The following is a 21,335-nucleotide window of genomic DNA, read 5'->3' on the forward strand; positions in this document are numbered from 1 at the left end:
GGGATCACTTTGGTGCAATTTCAATATCATTATGGTGTTGTAAGTATACAGCACATTAATATCAACGTAACCAAAAGCGAAAACTCCTACCCCTGTACAAGAATTTACATTGACTGAGGTGTAAGAGCTTTGAGTGCGTACCGGTGGTTTTTTGCACCCACTCTGCTATCTAATAGGTCTCATTATTCGTCACGCGCATTTTTTTAAGTCAGAAAACAGGGATAATCTCGGTTTGATGAGATCAGCTATGCCGGACCAAAATCCCTGCGGTGGTCATCCCGCTCGCCACCACGGCGAAGAAATTCTGCAGCGTGATGCTCCAGCCGACCAGCGAGGCGCCGGAGTTTCCGTTGTCCTTCCGCGAGTGGGCGGCTTGCTTCTGCATCACCTTCCGCTGACTCAGCACCATGTCAATCTCGTTCTTCATTGTCTGCGTCGTTGCGGTCGCGTCGTCTCGCGCCTCCGAGGCCAGCGCCTCTTCAGACTCCTCCACTTCGATCTGGTTCTTGTCGTCCCGCTGTTCGAGGATGTCGCCTTGGTCCGACGAAGCCACGGTGGTCATTGTCGTGCTGTCGACCTTAGCGTCGGGGAGCGAGTTCTCGAACTTGGGCTTCTGGTGATCTTCGGGGCAGTTGAGCTCCTTGGCACTGAGGCGGGCCACCTTGCTGCTGGTACCCGTCGCACCGTCGGTCACCGCGAAGTCGCACTTGATGTGCCGCAGCTCGCGCCGGAAGTTGTCGTTCCTGGTGGCATTGGCCAGATGCGCGATCCAGGAGATCCTGCAGTCGCAGCTGAACTTGTTGCCTGCAAAAGAAGAGATGGTACGAACGAGGCAATCAGACACGCTGCTAAAAATAATCATTCGTCGATCCAACCGCATTTAAGCAAGTTACTCGTTTCCAGAAATCGTCAGGAAACTGAATTTTCTGGGAGCCTCAGAATAATATCCGACGTCTCTGTAAGAGACTTAGCTTAGAAAATTTTTTATTAAATATATCCGCTTTCACTCTGACGCTTTCAGGGTGGCTCTATTCAAGTTCACAAGACAAGCTTTGGATACTTTTTTTTTCTTAACTTACTTGTCGCAGAGTCTCAAATGTGACACTTTCCTTTCGTCGCTCCTGATACATAAGAATTATTTATTGAACTTAAGTCTAGGAGAGAAACAAAATTAATTTGCCTGCAAAGTTGGACTGAAGACCCTACTTCTACTTGCATTCTGCCTTCTTAGGTGCAACGAAAAATGCGGTAGAGCTGGCGTGTCCATCATTGAGCAAACTCATGTACTGGTAAACTTTGTGGGAATGTCTGTCATTCCTTGATGTTTTAAGGTTCAATATTATAAGGCAAAGACGGCGCAGAATTGGGTGAGAACAAAGCTGGAGTTTTTTTAGTTCTCCGGATGAAGTAGCTCAGTCTTATTTCTCGAGATTTGGTCAACAAAGAAAAAGTCCACAAGTCCGCTTTTGATAGTATCATATCCCGATGACGGGTGGCCACATACAGTCAAGAGAATGATGTGCAGCGGTTGTGCTACGTTAGGTTAGGTTACAGTGTTACAAGGGCCGAAAGTTTGTTGAGGCCCTTGATGCAGACGTGTTACATATACTGAGCAAGAGTAACGTCACCTTCAGCGCCTGGTTTCATTAGTATAAAGCCCTTTTTATCGATACAGGGAGTATATATCAGCATAGTGTTCCACAGAAGACTACTTTTCACCGCTGCTTATTTGATATTTCCTGAGCTTACCGAGCATGCGTCTCATAGACGTCGTGCGAAGGCATAACATAGCAAATATGTGTCCCAGAAAAATTGACACTCGAGGACGTGCCGCCAAACACTGTGGTAAAAGACGCTACATGCAAACTGGAGACTGCGACGTTAATTTTTTTTATGGGTGCAAAGGTGGCAAACTCTCATAGGAAAGTCAAACTTAGTTAATCGTGTCTTTTTATCCCAACTTGGGCGTACTAAGGCTCAAATCATTTTGAATGACGCATCCTTCTTAGTCTGACGTAAACAATTTTTTCCATATGTAAACACATAGATCCAGAAACAAAATAAAGGATAGCACCCACGCTCGGCGATAACGAAGGCCGGACTTACGAGAAAAAAAAGGCGTTTAGTAGAGTACAATTAATACGCGCAAATTCCAAGGCCGAGCACATAATGAAGATCTTGGATTAGAAGACGCGAACAATTACTCCTATTCCTTTCTTTTCCTGGTTTATCTGTTTCTTACTCTTTATTTCTGCCGAAAACCGCAGTCAGTCCGTGGTTTAAAAAAAAATTGCTTGACTATTTCTTTTCACTTGTTACTCCTGAATGGCGAAACGTTTATTAAAGATAATGCACAACGTCGGCAAACTTAAACACAAATTCAAGGTCACAAAGGAAGTTAGCAAAAAGCTATAATTACTAGCAGCTTTCGCAAAATGAACCTCTTCAATCTCCGACGCCTGGGCGCTGCCATCTTAGAATCACGTGACGCTGCCGCCATAAGGTGGCCTTAAAAGGGGGGGGGGGGTGCCCCGATTTTAAGATTAAAAGAATTTCCCTCTCGTCATTTTTATATTGTGTATCGTGTCCCGGGGGATACAGAAAACATCTTCATTAAAAAATGTCGCGATTCCGCTGCATAATCGCAAAGCAGAAGTCGAGCTTTTTCCACCACTTGCAGCCGCGAGTGGCAGCAGAAGGAACTACGGCGAAAAGCTTACGTGACCTTGCTCGGCTCTAAGCTCCAGCATAACGCCTGCTAATGTCAGCAGAGAGAGGGAAAGGAGCGTCCTCCAAGAGAGCGCACGGGAAGCTACACGGCACCCCGAATCACGTCATTAGGAGGGGCACCAGGTGTGACCCTGAAGACTGGGAGTGAGTTGAGGGGTGCCAGAAATGCCAATATTTATCTTTCTCTTTTACGGAGCTACGACACGCGGGCGATATCGGTTTTCTGTTTCTTACCTTACAAGTGTCAGAGGGCAGCTTCCACACATGTTTAACCGAAGTCTGGAAATCGCTGTACCCCCCCCCCCCCCCCCCCGCCACCCCCCTTTAGATCGTCGCTCCTCAAACCCCTCCGCGCCTTGAAGAAGGCGTTGTGTTCGTTTGTTTGTTTGTTTTTTGTTGCGTTTCACCGAAATTTTTTGTCTTGCTTTGTGAAGTGTCTTATCTTACTTTTACTACCTAGCTGCATGCCATCATGATATGCATAACTTCTGCACTTTATATTATATCAGTTTATGACGATTTGAACCGTCGGTGTACCAGACACGCGTGAGGAAAGGAGTCAGCGTTAGCCCTGGCGCACTTTGAGTATGTAGATGTTTTTCAGACAGGCGAGGGTAAAGAAGCCAATTATTTATGACAGCGCGAATTTTCTAAGTGATAGTGGCTGAATGTTAATGGCGGAATAAAAAGTGCAAGGTGTATTTATGATCCGGCATTTATGATCTTAAAGAATAAGGCAAATATAGTCAACGCAAGAAATCACTATGTACAAAGTGCCTTCCCCCCCCCCCAAAAAAAAAATACAAGTTTTTATAAACTGTGAAAATAAACTAGGCGTCGCTGACCGCTTATTCTCCGCCCAAAGTAGCGCTAGAGGTCACAACCAGATGCCAAAGTTTCAGCCCGATCCGATACCTTATTCAAAAGTTATAAATGATTTTCTGAAAATTTCAGTGGGAAAATGGCGGCCGACGGAGTTTTCGAATACATGGGGCTCTATGGCACCAGAAACCCAAAACGGGCAAAAATGGGCTCCATTTTCCAGTTGAAATTTTCGAAAAATCACTTAACTTTTGATTAAGGTATTGGATCTAAAACTTTGGCATTTGGTTTTGACCTCTAGCGCTACATTTAGGCGGAGAATGAGAGTTCGGCGATGCCTAGTTTATTTTTGCGGTAAAAAAAATTGAAAATATTTGTTTTGTGACACCCAGGGATGGGCAGTATTTCAAATACAAGTATTTGAAATACTTATTTCAAATACTTTGTGTATTTTGCATTTGTATTTAATTACAAATTGGGCAATGTATTTGACGTGTGTTTTTAAATACTAAGACGTGCGTATTTCAAATACAATTGTAATTAAATACAATTTTGTGGGCGAAAATACATCCCTCAAATTTATTGTCACGACAATTCTCGTTTTTATCCATGTGATAGTAAGATGTAATCTCCATCCTTTATTCGGCCATGGAGCATTTTTCCTTTTCTCCTCCAGAAGAAAACTACGTTCTGCACCGAATGCAGTGTTTCTCACTCAAGCACAAGCGTTTAGTGACTTTGTGATTACGGTGCTAGTCCAGGCCAACAATAGTGACGAAATCGACGATCACAGGCAGACTGGCTAAAGAGAGCCTGTGACAGCTTGTGATACTTTCCAGCCTGTTTTCCATCCATATTTTTGCCTTGAACATTCTAAATGCGCGGGTCATCCAGATTTTTGGTAAAAAAATCTCTAGCTAGTGATGCGCGTCTTGGTCGTCTCGGTTCATTGTTGTTCTATACCAAAATGTAATCGACAAAAAAGCTGGTTGAAGCTCTACTGTTTTCACCTAATACGTCCAAAAAGATTACATTGTTGTGTGATTATATTTTTATTACGTTTCTAGAGCCTCGCTCACTAACCCCCGAGTGTGCGATGCACAATTAAAATGAGATACCAAGAAACCCGTTGCAAGTGCCCTGATGTCGCTGACGCAAATTTTGAGGAATGTATTTGGAAAAGTATTTGGAGGAAACCAAATACAGTTGGTTGTATTTCTATCTTGTACTTAAATGCTTTTTTGGAAATGTAATTAGATTTGTAATTAAATACATTTTCGACGAAGTATTTTGTATTTGTATTTCGATACATATTTGCATGTATTTTGCCCATTCCTGGTGACACCCTGTATGTTTTTTGAAAGCATAGTGCTCTCACTTCATTAGAAATTCAAATCAGTTGCTTTTGATTATAAGGAGGAATCATTATTCCGATATAAACAGGCTTAGTCTGTTTGTTTATGAATTAAAAAAGGTTATTAATTGTGCTTTGTCTCATGTCTACAGTCATTCAATTTTCTTAAGATCTTGGCGCCCCGTCAGGCGACAGGAGTGCTCTTTGCGCGAAGGGCCATTTCAAGGAGTGTGCCAGTGCTGCATTACATGTCATCCGATACATGTTTTGTGCCACCTGTCTCAAGAATGGTCCTCTAGATGAAGCCTCTTGGCTGCTCGGCGCTGAGATGCACGGCTTCCTGACACACTCTCATCGACATCACTTGCTGGAAAAGCCCAACTACCAGGCAGCGCTGCATGCTTCCAGTCTGTGCATCTCTCGTATTTGAAAAATGTGAGAAATTTGCTGTTGCGCTATGCTTGAAAGAACTTCTTGTCGACGTTCAAATCTACTGCAAATGGGTATGCATTTTATTTACAGTCTAAATATAGACGTCATAGCCTGGCGAAACGGTCGTTGGTGGGTTATCTGTTCATCGTGTCACCCACGTACTTTTGGCAATGTTTGCAGCGACATAATCATCTCCGTAGTTTTTCAGGGGGGATCGGTGGCCGAGTGGTCTAGCGCACACCAGCTCGGAGCACGTGGACCGAAAGCTCGCGCTGCAGAACCCAGGATCCTGGGCTCAATCCCCACCCCTGCCCGTTTCGATCTGGATGAGCATCGTACGTAGCGGCGTGCGGTCGTGTATCACTACTGCGTGGTGCACGTTAAAGATCGCAGGCTAGCGGTTGTACTGCACGGGCTAAATTGCTCATCAACAGCTGAGAGACTCGTCGCCCGTTGAGGCAGACCAAGTGCTAGGCTGTATAAACATGCACACTAGCCCCCCCCCCCCCCCCCCCCGTAGCTTTTCATAATAATTTTAACGGCGCTTCAATAAAGAAAAGCTGCTTTCGCCACGTTCACAACCCAAAGGCAGCAATGCATCGCGTATTATATATGATAGTTGAAGTGAAGCATATAAATGACTTGTTGTTCGGATTTTTTCGTGTCGGCGTTCTGATGTGAAAAAAAAACCTTCAGCGATTGAAGCGAAAGTGCATATATCACGCATACAACACAGCGTAGCATTCGTTTCAGTGAAGAACGAGCACAAGACAAGCATCCGAACAAGGTAATTGATAATAAGGTGCTCCTGATAAGAATGCGAAGCACATAGCGCTCACCGCATACGCTTCCCGATAAATATTACCGTTGCGCAAGCTGCCGTGGCGACTGCAGCTTGCGACGTGGAGTGCAAGGATATAACAGAAGAACCCTCCTAGCAACTGATTTCATTGTTGTTGCAGCACCCCCATGGGTAGGCGATAGCGATTGCCTCATCAACTCAAAAAATACTAAAAATACAAAGCATGCATCATGTCTGTTTTAATCGATATTTTTTGCGAATCCCTCTCGTCTGGTAACGTACCTCATAATTGGAATATCTGCCGTATAATCCACATACATAATTCGGAAAACAAAATTCACCTTTAAACTACCTTCCTATACCACTGACCAGCATTTCTTGAAAAACATGGTAACATATTTTATGTTCCAATGTGATTAGATATATCGAACATAACAACCTTCTCACGGTAAACAAACACGCATAGTTAGGACTCCCGAGGAGCGCAGCGCGAACAAGAAGAGCGGGAAAGGGGAAGAAAATGGCAATACGACCAGCGGCGGCATTTGGTATAATGCAGTGGTGAATCGTTCCAGGTGACACCACAGCTACGCTGGCCAACCTCCTTCACAGCGCGGGTTGGAGCCCCAACATGATTTTTAGTTCTTATTTGAATTAACTTTTTCTAATCATATTTTGAATCATGTTTGATTGTTGCAAGCACTCCGAATAATTTCATGCAAAAGTGCGAAATCCTGCATTTTAGGGTAAAGTGAATAGAATGGCCCACTGAATTTTGGGCAGGTCATGCATACCAGAGTCACCCACGTAGGCGTACGGAACATCACATTACTTTTCCCCTTGTTGACAAACATTATGTTCGTGTCTTCTTGGGGTTGGTAGCGCGATCTTCTTGCTGAGGCTCGGAAATTCCGACCCACTCTGAATAAGCTACACCTAGATCATGGTAATGCGACATCGCACGGAAAGGCTTTAACGTTTATGTCAGTGTCCTCGTATATGTACACGCAACCACCACTTAAACTTTTCTTATTTGTACTTATCTGTAAGACGAAAATCATGATTCATTCCAATTTTTATTGTCTCAAAAGTGGCTTTTTAATACCGTCACCACATCCAAAATTAAGCGCTCGCCGGCATGTAGTTGAAGCAGTGCGAGCCCGCGGGCTCAATTGTCTGGCTCTTTTTTTTCTGTTTTAGAATGCATAATCGTGTTCTAAAACAAAAGGGGAAACATTTACTTATAAGCTAGTTAATAGAAATTAAAACAAAATACCGGTGCTTGGATACAGTGAGCAATCGCAGGCGTAATAAATTGAAAAAAAAATGTTCTAGCTCACTTAAGAACTTATATTACCGGATGAGTGGCTTATGGAAAAAGTCGTGCCCATAAAAATGCGGGAAAAGTGACTTGTTTGCCAATTATCGTCCTATTTCTTTGACCTCTACAATGTGTAATTTATTGGAGCATAATGTAAATAAGCAGCTAGTCAATTTCATGGATGAAAACAATACACCAAGTCCCAATTAACATGGTTTTCGTAGAGATCGTCCATATCAACCCAATTAATTTTAAGTTATCATGAAATCTCTGCTTATGTGAACGATCATCTGCAAGTGGGTGCCGTTTTTATTGATCCGTGAAAAGCTTTTAATCTAGTGCCCCACCATAAGTTAGTTAATGTACTAACTGACTTCCCTGTACCTTCATTGATCATAAGATGGATTACTGCATATATCAGAATTTGAGAGCAATTGGTTGATGCTAATGACAGTTTTCAAATATTGTTAAGATGGCATTCCGGCGTTCCACAGGGCTCTGTGGTGGGTTCCCTGCTTTTTGAAACATTGGTTAACTGTTTGTTTTTTATCAGCAGTAACGGGTGAATGGAAATAAGGATGTCTGCTGATGATTTTATAATTTATGGCCCTATTGGCATCTTCAGTAAATGACCAAACACCTTATCTCGTAACTCATTATGGTGTTGTAATAATAATATGAGAATTAACATAACAAAAACAATATATTCATTTACACCAAAGAAAAATATATTATGTTTTGATCATGAGCTTGGCGCTAAAGTTGACAGTTATAAGCATGTAGGTGTTATTATCTCCAGCGATCTGAAGTGCAATAAACACGTGAACTACATGAAAAGACAACTAAAAACTGGTATTTACGTAGAAAATTATATAAATCACCTCCTGTTAAACTTTTGGCTACAAAGCCCTTGTGAAAAAGACACTAGATTATGCGTCCGACGCCTAGAACTCATTGCAGGTCTCTCTCTCTCTCAAACAAACTTGAAATGGTTCACTCACTTTCGGCACGTACACTCTTTTCTGATTTCAGAAGCACGACATCGGTTACGGCGCTGAACGAACCAAGGTGACATGAAGCCATTAAGGAATTGAGGAATCTGGCAGCGGCTGAAATTTATTTTGACTTTTTCTTCAAATCTAAGTAATAAGTGTATAAACTCCAAAAGCCATCGTTCAGAGCATTTGCATCGCCCTAAAGTGCTTACTCCAATTCATGCCGGCACAAACACATCTAAAAATCGTTTTTGTTTGTACAGGCTCTAGATTTATGGAAGAATTTTTGGTTTGCTAGTTTGCTTTGTTCGTGTCTTGCCAGCATGTTCTACTTGCAGCAATGTACCCTCCTGCTAAAATCCCAGCTGAGGATTGCAGTATTAATAAGTAGTTTAAAACAAAACTTTTTTTTCCTTAATAAATAGCTTAAAAAAACTTAACGCACTGGCGAATTCCGAAACTTTCGGTTTTGGAATTTGGGAGTGTTTTAAGTATATTGTTTAATAAGACAAACATTCTTTGTCGTTGTTAGGATGTCAGCTTCGTCATGTTTCTTTTTTATACTCCTATAAGAGATGCGAGTTCGTAAGTGTTGCGTGCATGCAGTGAAAATTTTTCTCTGTATCGTCCACTCCTGCCTCTTCCCGTAGTAGGGCTTGCAGTTATGTGAAATAAAATAAAGTGTGCGAGAGGTCATTTTTATAAAACAATCTGTCACCCGCCACCAATTGGTATTGGCTCATTCAAAGTAGAGTAGTCAAAACCGAGCTCCACTGGCGAATGGCCCGAAGAATGGAGGGCGTAAAAAAGTGAGTCTTGGTACTCATGCTAACACGAAATATCTGCATTACAAATTTGTAAAATGTAGATATTACATGCAGCGTGCACATTCTTGGTGTGGAAACAGGTTCGCACGTTTAATGAAGGGCGACAAAGCGTTCATGATACCCTGCCAAGCAGAGGGACGTCTCTGGTCCCGACAGACTGAGTAGGGGATATTAATGAGAAAATTCTGGAGAACGGACGCTTTTTAACGTCTTGTCTTGCAACGCGTGTCTCTGACAGTTTTAAAATCATTACTTCACGAAATGGCTATAAAACACTCTAGTAGCACATTTTGTTCTTACGGTGTACTTTCATAAGATGACTATGTTTGTGCCACAATATCTCGAATTCCCTAATATCAAAGGTGAATAAATTAAAAGATAGATTAAGGTATGGAGCATTTATGCTGGCTACGTCGTTTCTCGTGTTCAAAGGGAAGTTAATTTATAATATGAAGGAAATACAGAAAATAATATATTCCTAAGTTTTGACAGCAATGTGTTCTTTATAAAAAAAAAGTAATTACGGACTTTATTTTAAGGGTTAATTAGCAAAAATGCACAAGAAAAGCCAAGATACTAAACGACGCTAGCAAGTGTAAACTACATAAAGAGAACAGCGAGTGTGCGTGCGAACTTGTGATAATTAATCATAATGTAACACCTGAGACTGTTGGATGAAAAAAAAATAACAATTAGCTGCGTTTGAGATGTTCTACTGTGTTTTTGTTTCGACTTGTGAGTCTTGTGAGCCACCACCGGAACCCCGACACCCCAGAAGAAGTGGAGAATCTCGCCAACCGGTTGGGACGAATGAATAATATCATGACAATTTTTTTTTTTGCATTGTAAATATCTTTTATGGTTGTTTTCGCGGTCTGCACTATATATTTTTTATAATGAAGTGAATTTTATTAGTTTAGGACCCGTGTTGGTCAATATGACCAGTTAAACCGGTTTAACTGCATGGAGTGGACCAGTATACAGAGTCGTACAGTATTACCAGTGTACACATTTTCACAGTAAGACCGGTATGCACAGTTTCATACTAAGACCAGTATGCACAGTTTCAGTTCGTTCAGTTCCACCAATTTAACCAGTGGCAATAATCCCGTTTGAACTCGCCCAGTTTTCACAATGTTTCAATTGGGGCCGGTAACTGCCCTGCTGGTCCCGGTTGAATTTCTATAGTCTAGTGAACCTTGGCTGACCACTCGGCCACTAACCTGGCCCATGCTGTATATACAATAAAGAGCCAAGCTCGGGGTACCACTGAGCTTCCCGCCTGGCCCAGGCCATAATTCCAGTGGTAAGCCAGTCCATGGCTATACAGGGAACTGCCGGTGGTCGCCAGACTGGTATACCAGGACGAGGGTGCCTAGCGCCACGGGGCAAAACAATCTAGGTCCACTAAAAGTTCCCCGGCTGCCCAGTCTGGCTCAAGCTTGAGCCGGTGGTAATGTGCTGCTTGGGATAGTACAGCTTCGCTGGTCTTCCTTCTTCACCAGTGTGGAAAGGCGGAAAGATTTTTTTTAATAGTCGTCTTTACCTATTCTCAAAATACCGTGGGAGAGGTGTGACTGGAAAAACGAGTGATACATGTATATAGTTTCAGGCAGATCGATATTAATCGTTACTTTTTGCATGCATCCAAGATGTCTTGGTGGCTAGGTTTTAATAGGGTTAATGTGCGAATTACATGCGAGTTCTTTGTCAAGCCAGGGAGTAATATGATCGTTTCTTTACATATTTCCAGGAGGTACACCTGCCGGCAATATGTAGATAACGCCGGACCGTCGACCGCTCCGTGTTATCAGCGCCATGACGTGGCTGCCACAGCAGCCGCGTCATGGCGCTGATAGCACGGAGCGGTCGACAGCCCGGCGTGCACCTTCATATCGCACATGACTGTACCTTTAAATTTAATGGTTATTGTGTCCACTTATTTGTTTACTGGATTATATATTGCGTATGTAGTTAAAGGTGCATTGAGTTGTAGTCTATTTCAAAATAACCACTTAAACTGATTTAATATAGCTGTTCATAATTTATTCAAGAGGTCGTATGACCATTTCACTGAAAACAAATTCATGTCGTCTGCGTACTTATGTATGCAGAAGACGATACAAATATTTATTTTGAATTGCAGAGTAGACTAATGATACAGTCAACATTCTAAGCTAGGTTTGTCATCTAAAACGTTAAGTATTATATTAGTCTCTTTACAGAACACGAAAGAATTTATAATGCAGCTTCGTGCACCGAAATGTTCAGACATTTGAAGAAATCTTTTCGACATAATTCCACACTAACTGCAGAGCCTGTCAAGCATATAATGGAGGTAAAGCTTTGGTATGACGTGAACCCTTCTTCCGGCCTGGACCTGATTGATCTAATTTCGTATTGACCTCTATGAGGAACACCGCACAATCGGCAAAATATAATAAAATCAATTATTCCGGTTGTTTGTTGTAAACAAATTCCATTCTGGGGCAGCAATACCATATATTAGAATACGCCCCCCCACCGGTCTACACGATATGAATGAAAACATCTATAAACATTAAAACGACGTCCACGCAACCAGAGGTATCTATACAGAAACGTACACGCACACAACACATACCGGCACAGAAACCTAGAGACAAGGACGTACACGTACACAGACGAATTTATTTAATTGTTAGCAATGACATGGAATAGACAAGAATCAATATATTGAATTTTTTTGCCCTAGAGTATCCAGATATTCATATCAGAAGACACTTAAACCATATAATTATAAAAATGATTCATTTAAATATTCCTTCTTTCCTAGAACAGTAATTGACTGGAACAACCTGCCACCCAATGTCGTTGATTCAGCCACCTATTCTGACTTTTGCGACGTTTTGTGTAAATGAGTGCACCATGACATATTTGTATCTATGTGTTTTCCACTTCTGCTAGGACCTCGAAAGAGGTTAGCACTAGGAATAAACAAACAAACACACAAAGGTACAAACACAAATGCACGCCTCCGCACATATACACAAGTAACCTACATTCAGACGCCCATGTCAAAGGAAAACATAATGAAAAAGACACACAGCGAGTAGCATACGGGACTACTGTCTATACAGACTCAAAAAGAAGCGATTTCATAGCAAACACTGACGTGAATCCTTCCCACGCTCATTAAAACGTTCCGCACTGCAGACTACACCGCCGTGGAGGCGAGCAGCCTTAAAAAAAATACTTCGCTCACTGAAGCAGACGCCTGCATACTCAAGACGATTTAATAATTAAAAGTAATAATTAAAAAAAAAACACCTTATCGGGGCAAACTTCCTTACGAAAGTAAACACTGCACTTATTAGTTGTGAATTGGGGGGAAAATAAATTGGAATATAAACGAAAGGGATTAAGCCGGCAGAACTAGCGAGACAGGCAAGCCGTTTAGGTTGTCTGTTTTTGCATACCCCACTACAAAGGCCAGCAATGTTTTTTTGTGTTGTTTTTATTAAGGCGCTTAAAAAACTTTTTTCTGAAAAGTTTAATCCTTTGATGCATCAGTTTTTGGTAGAAATTGAATCTACCGAAGCTGCCATATATTTTTTTTCTGCAAGAAGGTAATATTTAAAAAAAGGTCTGTTATAGAAAATAGATTTCAGTCAGGAATTTAACGTGCCATTGGCAGAGTCGACCAGCATTCCGCATTATAAACCGAAAGGTAGTTCACCAACAAGGCTTAGTGCGGCACCGAATTTCCGTTCTTGTATGTCTACAAAATTTACTGAATAACATCACAAGACTATAATAACAAATATTATAGCAAGTCAGCGTAAAGGAAACAGTAAGGTCGAAATATCGCTTTTCCTTTTTTCTTGGAACGGCGTTTCTCCAAGCTCCCTGTACTAACCACGTATTCAATAAAAAAAATAACTTAGTTAATTTAGTCTTGCGATTGCTTCTTTTTTGCATTTCGCTGAGATTTAATTATATACTGGGTGTGATTGTGAACGTATTATTAACTAAATCTTGTTCAGATACTGTAGCGGACAGTGCTGGAAGGCAAGTAAAGAAATTAGAGGATGGCGGGTATCCACTTATGTACGCTTATCAAAGGAGTTGCAGAAAAATTATTACGAGAACTTCGAGGAGAAAGAAAGAGTGGTAGAAAGTCAAAAACTAATTGTTAGTCCAGCCGTTATACCTTATAAAAACAAAATTAGCTATAGATTAAAGAAAGCGAGAAAAGAACATGAAATTCCGGTACCACTCTCAGCGTTTCAGAAATTGGGTAAACTGTGTGCAACAGTGGAGCGGGCGGATCTGGGGGGAGGTGTCTGTAAGTAAGGCATGTGACTATATCACTCTAAAAAAAATCTGTGCGTCTACTTTCCCACACAAAACTCGGAGAGCCAATCACCGCAACTTACGGAGGCACCTCAGCGAATCATAATGCCGAAACATATGTTTAGACCAAAAAACGCAGTCTGAGTTGTGACATTAGGCAATGCAAAACGTCACGCTTGCATTGCTTAATGTCACAACTCAGACTGCGTTTTTTGGTGTAAACAGATGTTTCGGCACTGTCATTCGCTGAGCTGCCTTCGTAAGTTGCGGTGATTGGCTCTCCAAGTGTTGTGCGGGAAAGCAGACTCACGGGCTTAGTACAAGTTGATGAAGATGATCTTCGGCGTCTTCTGTTGCTGCCGCCGAATCCAGGAGCCGTTAGATGGTGGACGTTTTCCAAGGTGTTTATTTGTCCGAATTATTACTGACTCTGTACGTCTGTACCTCGTTACAACAAGTCAGGGACCCGGCATCATATTGCTGCGCACCTCCAAGTCTGTGTGCCCGTCCAGCTCATACGCCAAAATCCCATTCTCTCGCCCGACACGGGCCTTTGTAGGAAAGGTCCCCCTCTCCCCCTGGCCAGAACCGACCAATAATTTTAAAACAGAAGAAGACCACGTGGTATACACCTGTCCAATAAACGCTCGAAAGTAAATATAATACAACGTCAGTTCTCTAACCGCCAAAACCGAATTCCTCGTCTAATCGGCCCGTGCATTGTTCGCCGCCTGGCCGGCGCCTGAGCGCCGACTGCCCGGATCGGGTAACACGCGCGCTCCGAACACTGAGCGAACGCGTCGGGAGCAAAAACAAATAATAAAAGAACACCCCACCGCCGGCACGGCAGCCACATCATATACGCCACGCGCTCTTAACACTCGAGCAGAATGCGTCAGGAGCAAAAACAAATGTTAAGAGAACACACACCCGCCGGCGAAGCAGCCGCAACATGCACGCTATTTACCGCGGCCTTACAGGCTTTTTTTAGAGTAGATTTCTAGACTGCATGGAAGGGGGTGGCAAACAGAATACCCTTAGCTTGTGGGAAAGTTTGCATAGGACAGTCTGGGCGTTGTGCAAATAATCGACTAAGAGAGCACGCACTGGCAATGAGATCGTCGCCTGCGGGTCATCTGGCGGTGCACCGCAACAGATGGGATTGTGACCCAAAGTTTCAGGAAATAATTACCTTGAGCCGGAACCGAAACAATGTGACAACGGCTACGTTTACATGGATGCGACTGCAGCGCATCTGATCCAGTTAACGAATCGAATCGGTCCATGTAAACAACTCAGATTGGATCAGATCGGATCCGATCCGATCCGCCAATCCGAATCGAGACTCTCCACGTATACGCTAGCGGATCGAATCGAGTACTCGAGCGAGGGATTGCGGGAGCTTTGCTCTGCATGCCGCTAGGCAAACCGGACACCTCGGAAACAATTTGAAGATCTCGAGGTTTGCGTTACGATCCTTCGACATGAGGTGTCGCTACTGGTCGATCCGAATCCATGTAAACGTCGTGGTTGAAGTGGATACGATTCGGTAACTGGATCCGATGCGCTGCTGTCCCATCTATGCAAACGTAACCAATGAAAATTTCAGAAGCGTATTTTATTAAGAAGTGCGGTCACGATACATCCGTTAGCGCCCATCGATTGCGTTTTATGATTCAGAAGTGGCGCATTTAGAGTCATTTGATAGGCCAAGCTAGTAAGAATAAATGTAGACTAGTAGGATGGTGCGTACATGACATAGGTGTTTTGTTGATAAGTCATGTACGTTTTTTTTCCTCGTTAGATCAATTTAGATCAAACCTCAGCTGCAAGTGGGCTCTTGGTGTTCGTGTGTCTTCTTTTATTGGTTCTCGTCTTTTTAGCGCTCTGAATCGTCGCAATGTATCGCCAACTAGCCCAAGTGAATAATCTTATACAGAACATATACCTATTGACGCGGTTCACATATATTTTAGTCTTGATCCAAATTGTGACCTTCACATAGTTTTGTGCACCACTGCTGAAACAAACCGAAATCTGTTAACTTGCAAATTAAAAAAAGACAGCCGTTTACAACTCCCTGTAACGCAGAATTGGAGCGCAGCTCTTGAGGAGGAGGAGGGAAGGGTACTGAGGGGAGGATAGACCCCTTCTCCTTCTCCTCCTCCTCCTCCCCTCATTCTTTAATATGCTCTGGGGAGGTCACCTGACCTCGGGGGGGAGGGGGTCACGTGACCTCGGGGGGGGGGGGAGGGGGGGAGGGGTCACGTGACCTCGGGGAGGGGGAAGGGGTCACGTGACCTCGGGGAGGGGGGCCACGCGACCTGGGGTGCCACGTGATCTCGGGGGGTAACGAGACCTTGGGGGTCACGTGACCTTGGGAGGGATCACGTGACCTGGGAGGTCACCTGACCTAGGGGGTCACGTGACCTTGGGGCGACCTTGGGAGGGGTCACGTGACCTCGGGGTTACCTTGAGAGGGGTCACGTGACCTTTGGGGGTCACGTGTCCTGGGGGTCACGTGACCTTGGGGTGACCTTGGTTACGCCGACGCCGACGCCGCTCAAGCCGGAAACGGGCGCCTAAGAGCTGCGCTCTAAAAAGAAAAAAGCGACGCCAACGTAAGTTGTTCAGGCGGCATATGTGGTAGATCGTTATAGAATTGGCGGTATTTACATAGTGAAGCGGGGAAACGTCAAAATTGTTGCTAGCCACGTGCTATCGCTTTATTTATTTTTTGTGCCAATGTTGTACCCGGTTCGTAGGCAGAAAACATGGTTTTATTGAGCATTGCTAAACTTGCGTGTGTCAACAAACCGCCCCAAGTGGTACATATTCAGGTAAATATTCAAGTTCGCTAAGTAGATCAAAGATTTATGTATTATTATATGCATTTATCTATACGACATGACAGAGTCAGCGTGGGTACAAAATCGAATGTTTCCCCTTTTTTAAGTTTGGTACAAGCACTTCAGATATGCCACAAAACAATCTGTTCCATCTCTAACGAATTCGACATTTATTTGCATTACTTCTGGGTCGTTTCATTTTAAATCGAACACACTGGTCAGGGGGGGTATTTGAACTTTTCACAATTAAATATACCGGGTGTTTTTGCGAAGACTTTCAAAAATCCTAAAAATTAGGGCGATTGAGAAAAGAAGAAACTCTTCGGGAACAAACTACCAGCCACGGCGGACGTCAGGAATTGCCAAAAACCTACTAATTAGCCAGATAATTAATTAAAACTTGTTAATTAACTTTTTAATTAGGGGAAATAGACATAGGGTTCCAATTAGAAAGTTGCTGAGCGTTATCAAAAACCACTAAATCAGTCATTTTCAGAAAGACTTTGAGCGCGTGAGACGAGTAGTAACGCACTAAAGTTACCACTCGTGGAGCAGGTACAAGGCTAGCGGTTGCGGTAAGGCGCCCGCGTGATTTTTCCGCCTCTTATCTAGGCCCAGCCTTGTACCTGCTCCACGAGTGGTAATTTTAGTGCGCTACTACTCTTCTCAAGCGCTTAAAGTCTTTCTGAAAATGACTGATTTAGTGGTTTTCGATAACGCTCAGCAACTTTCTAATCAAAATCATATGTCTATTTCTACTAATTAAAAAGTTAATTAACAAGTTTTAATTAATTATCTGGCTAATTAGTAGGTTTTTGGCAATTCCTGACGTCCGCCGTGGCTGGCAGTTTGTTCCCGAAGAGAGTTTCTTCTTTTTTCAATCGCCCTAATTTTTAGGATTTTTGAAAGCCTTCGCAAAAACATCCGGTATATTATAGACCCATGTCAAAGAAGACCAAGCCGCTTAAAAAAAAAAGTTTGAAAAAATGTTTCGTTTTACGAAAGAAAAATACAGTATTAGGTGGAGCAAGCTGAAAATCGAATTTTCTGTGCTTGATTTTTGTACGAAGTTCAGTTACTTCTTATGCATCCTGGAAACATTAAAATATTTATACAAGTTTGTCATCTACAATTTATTGCATGCCAAGCAGTTTTTTTTCGACACTTGACAAATAAGGCAAATTCCATTACCGAGATAAAAATTGCCAAACATTTCAAAGTTGACGCTCGTGTGACATATTTTGAGCCTTATATCTCCATATTATTTTTAATCAGCGCTTACCAAATACCGACCATGTGTAGTCCTATCCAGGGGCTAAAATCTTACAGTGTTTTATTATATTGACGAATTATTTTATATTAATTTTCAAACTTCAAAAAAACATAATTTAGTATTATTGAAACTGTTTTATTTAAAAAAAAGAACATATTTTTGTATTTTAATTATACTTTATACGTCAAAATCAGACCCATGCACTGCAATCGGCAAAAAGCTAGGTTCCTCAAGTTGGCTTTATTTCAATGTTTATATATCTTATACTCAGGGTCAACTTTCAGTGGCAATGCGGTCAAAAGTAATAGCGCGTGCGCTCGCGCACTTTGAGCGCCTATCCAAGATGCGCAGGAGCAGAGCTGGCAGTAATGTAATTACTGTAATGAAATTACAGTAATTTAATTACTTGTTCCAGTAATTAGTAATGTAATTCATTACTTTTTGTAGCAGGTAATTTAGTAATGTAATGAATTACTCCAGCGACGGTAATTGTAATTAAATTACCTAATTACTTTTTCGCACCAGGCATATTTTTGTGTCCACAATACACAAGAGCGCATTTCTTTTTATTTTACTTTTTCTTTTTCCTCTACACCTTTCCAAAAAACGCTCTTCGGCCACCGCTACGTTGCTGATGCTCATGCGGCTGGTGTGACTCTTGCGCCCTCTATCAGCTAGACATGTCTGCCACTCTCTTGAACTGTGAAAACCCGCTCAGCGCGATTCTCTACCTATGTTTTGCGGTTTTGCATTCGACGTTTTCTGGCCCCTCTTGAAAGTTTCCGCTTACTTTTTCTGATGCATGCTGCGTACCCTCTCTGTGTTATCTTCCACTGTGAGAAATAGGGCTGGTAAGTGCCTGCCATTCGAGCTTTTCTGCTCGACATTCTCGGGAAACGAAGGAGGGGAAGTAGGTCGAACTAAGGCCCCTGGTGGAACGGCCCTCGACGCGATTTTGCGAACAATGACAATTGTTCTCCCCCCACCCAGAGATAATCTGCATAGGGTCCTCAGTCATTTCCAAAAATAGTTGTCCGGGTTGGGGTGGGAAACGGATCAGTCGCGTGCGTTCCTCTGTCCATCGGTAAACATGCAACAGAGAGTTCTAGCTGTGTGCCATGAACTGTGTAAATAATGTAAATAAAGTTATCTGTAAAAGGAAGTTATCAATAGCTCCTTTATATTTAAAATTATACAAAAGTAATGCGAAAGTAATGTCATTACTTTTAAAAGTAATTTGTAATGGTAATTAATTACTTTCTGGCTGTGGTAATTTGTAATGTAATTTAATTACATTTCAGCAATTTTCAGCAAAGTAATTAGTAATGTAATTTAATTACAAAATATGAGTAATTTGGCCAGCTCTGCGCAGGAGAGCGTTTCGGGGAGCGCTCGCGTGCTCAGCTTCAATCGGCGTTCAAAGTGCACGAGCGTATACGAACTCTTACTTTTGACTGAATTGCCACAGAAAGTTGACCCCGAGTATGGCTTTCAGACTGAAGCGTTAAATATATGTGCCACATCAACGAGGAGAGTCCTGTTTGGGTGAAGAATACTATTTGCCTAAAGTAAATACGTCCACCCTACCGTCCGCACTAAAAGATGCACCACCATTTTCGTGGTGAGATTCTTTTTCAAACAAACGCACTTCCGCTAGGGTTGGAAGCCCTTAGAACTAGATTGAATGCACAGCTGCAAGGTACATATTTCTTCTTTCCTTTTACGAAGGTCAGCACTACTTAGTTTTCTCTGTACATCTGGCAGAGGCAAGCAGCATGACCTTGTGACCAGTATGATGACAACGAGCCGTGAAAGACGCATCCTCTTACCCCTAGTGCCAAGGCCTAGCCCGCCATTACTTCGGCGCGGTTCCTTTAATCTTACCCTTTCTGTTTGCCCCGTTGTGCTGCCACTACGTCGGCTTGCGTTGTCGCAGCAGACGCACTGCTTATACACATTGCATGTAGTCGGCAGTTTATAAGCCGTACCTTCTCGGCATGTTTTCTAGTCGTGTTCTTATGCTAAGGAGGAATTTACCAGCTCGATCATCACAGCTGTTAAAGACCACACCAACAAGATTATCCAGAAGGACCAGAGCTGTCCTGGTGTCACAGCGACGCAGCTAGCATTGACTTTCCCTGCTCCAGCCTTCTACAGTCGCAGTTGAGCCCGTCCGCTTTGGTCAATAGCCAACTTTCACACTTCTAGTCAAGTGTCCTGCGCTGACCACCACTGTCGCTATAAAGAGGAATATTTATTGGAATTAACGTTTTCGCACTGTGAGGGACCTGAACATGGATCAGCTAAGGTCAGCCCTGCCCCCCCCCCCCCCCCCCCCAGCGTTTCAGCAGTGAGGGATACCAGCATGTGCCAGAAATGCTTCGCACGTCAGGAGGAGAAACTTTCTGTGTCCCGAGCTCGTGAATCAAGCTCAAGTTCATGCCCAAGTGCAGTCTCCAAGCATGAGTTACTAAAAGACATGAATAAAGAGATTTTTGGTGGCAAAGAACTCCATTGAGGGTGCCGTCGGCAATTAATTCCGAAATACCTTTCAGTAGAAATATCCAAACAAATTGGCTACTGCCTATAGCACAAAACCAAGCAGCTCCAGTCTCCCAACAGATCGTTCTTGCTTTACTTGAGCCGACAGGTGGCTGAGTATCCACCAAGCTTATGTCAAGGCGCTGAACAAACCGAAAGAGGTGCCAGGATTTGAAACTTATTACTGCCACCGTTAGTTTAACTAAAGCAAGGAAATTAATTCCAGAAGCATCTATATACCTGCTACGCAAGTCGAGACAACTGTAGACAACGATGATCTTGATAGTTCCATTAAAAGTCTGAGCAGAAAAAGATGCTATGAATGTCATTAAGGATGGCAAGAAAGGAGTAGTAATCAAAATATTGATGACAAGGTCTATTCGGGAGACGTACCTAATGTCCACAAAATGAACCCAGAGACTAAATTATGGATAACGAAATTTTACTCGCTCCGTCCGGAGTTGGTAAAGGTGAATCCGAAACAAACAGTATACGCCTGCGTGTGCTGCAGAAATTTTCAGCTTTGCTTTTCCGCTCTAAACTCTTTGCGCGAAGAAGCACTCACAAAGCAGGAGCTGACATGTCTATGTGCATTTGTTCGGATCCAGCTCGTGCTTGTTTGGGTTAAGAATGAAAGAAATCCCCGAACACTCGTAGTCTTACGTCAGAACTTTTAGGAACTGTTGAGGAGGAGCAAGTGACACTTCGCGTGTGGGGCAAAGGAGATATAATCGAGAAGACAACTCAAACAGATGTCCTCCTTGAAGAAATTCAGAGCTGGACCTTTCGGTTTGTTACACATGACTACGTTCGAAAACTTCAAGGAGATGAAACACGACTCGTGTAAAACGAAGTAACTAAGACGCGCGCTTTGATTCATTTTGATATTTTCAAGAATTAGACCATTCCGCTACCGAATGAAGTTCAAGAGTGCCATTGGCACAAACACCAGCTTTCGATTTTCACGTGCGTCGCATCAACAGCTGAAGGTCCCCGGAGTTTCGGCGTCGTGTCTGAAGACTTGTGGCACGAATCATCACACGCACTACTGTCA

At 42.9% G+C, this 21,335-nt stretch overlaps 1 protein-coding gene across 1 annotated transcript in view; it reads right to left on the reverse strand.

Annotated features, from left to right (window-relative positions):
- Positions 1-241: 241 nt before the first annotated feature.
- Positions 242-21,335, reverse strand: part of LOC115321584 (connectin-like) — a 173,508-nt gene continuing 152,414 nt past the window's right edge. Inside the window, exon 3 of the mRNA XM_040206094.3 lies at positions 242-804. Within this exon, the coding sequence (XP_040062028.2) occupies positions 242-804 (563 nt within the window). The remainder of the gene's footprint in view (positions 805-21,335) is intronic.

The sequence above is a fragment of the Ixodes scapularis genome, unplaced genomic scaffold (assembly GCF_016920785.2).
Source record: "Ixodes scapularis isolate PalLabHiFi unplaced genomic scaffold, ASM1692078v2 PGA_scaffold45__5_contigs__length_3442486, whole genome shotgun sequence".
Lineage (NCBI taxonomy): Eukaryota > Metazoa > Arthropoda > Arachnida > Ixodida > Ixodidae > Ixodes > Ixodes scapularis.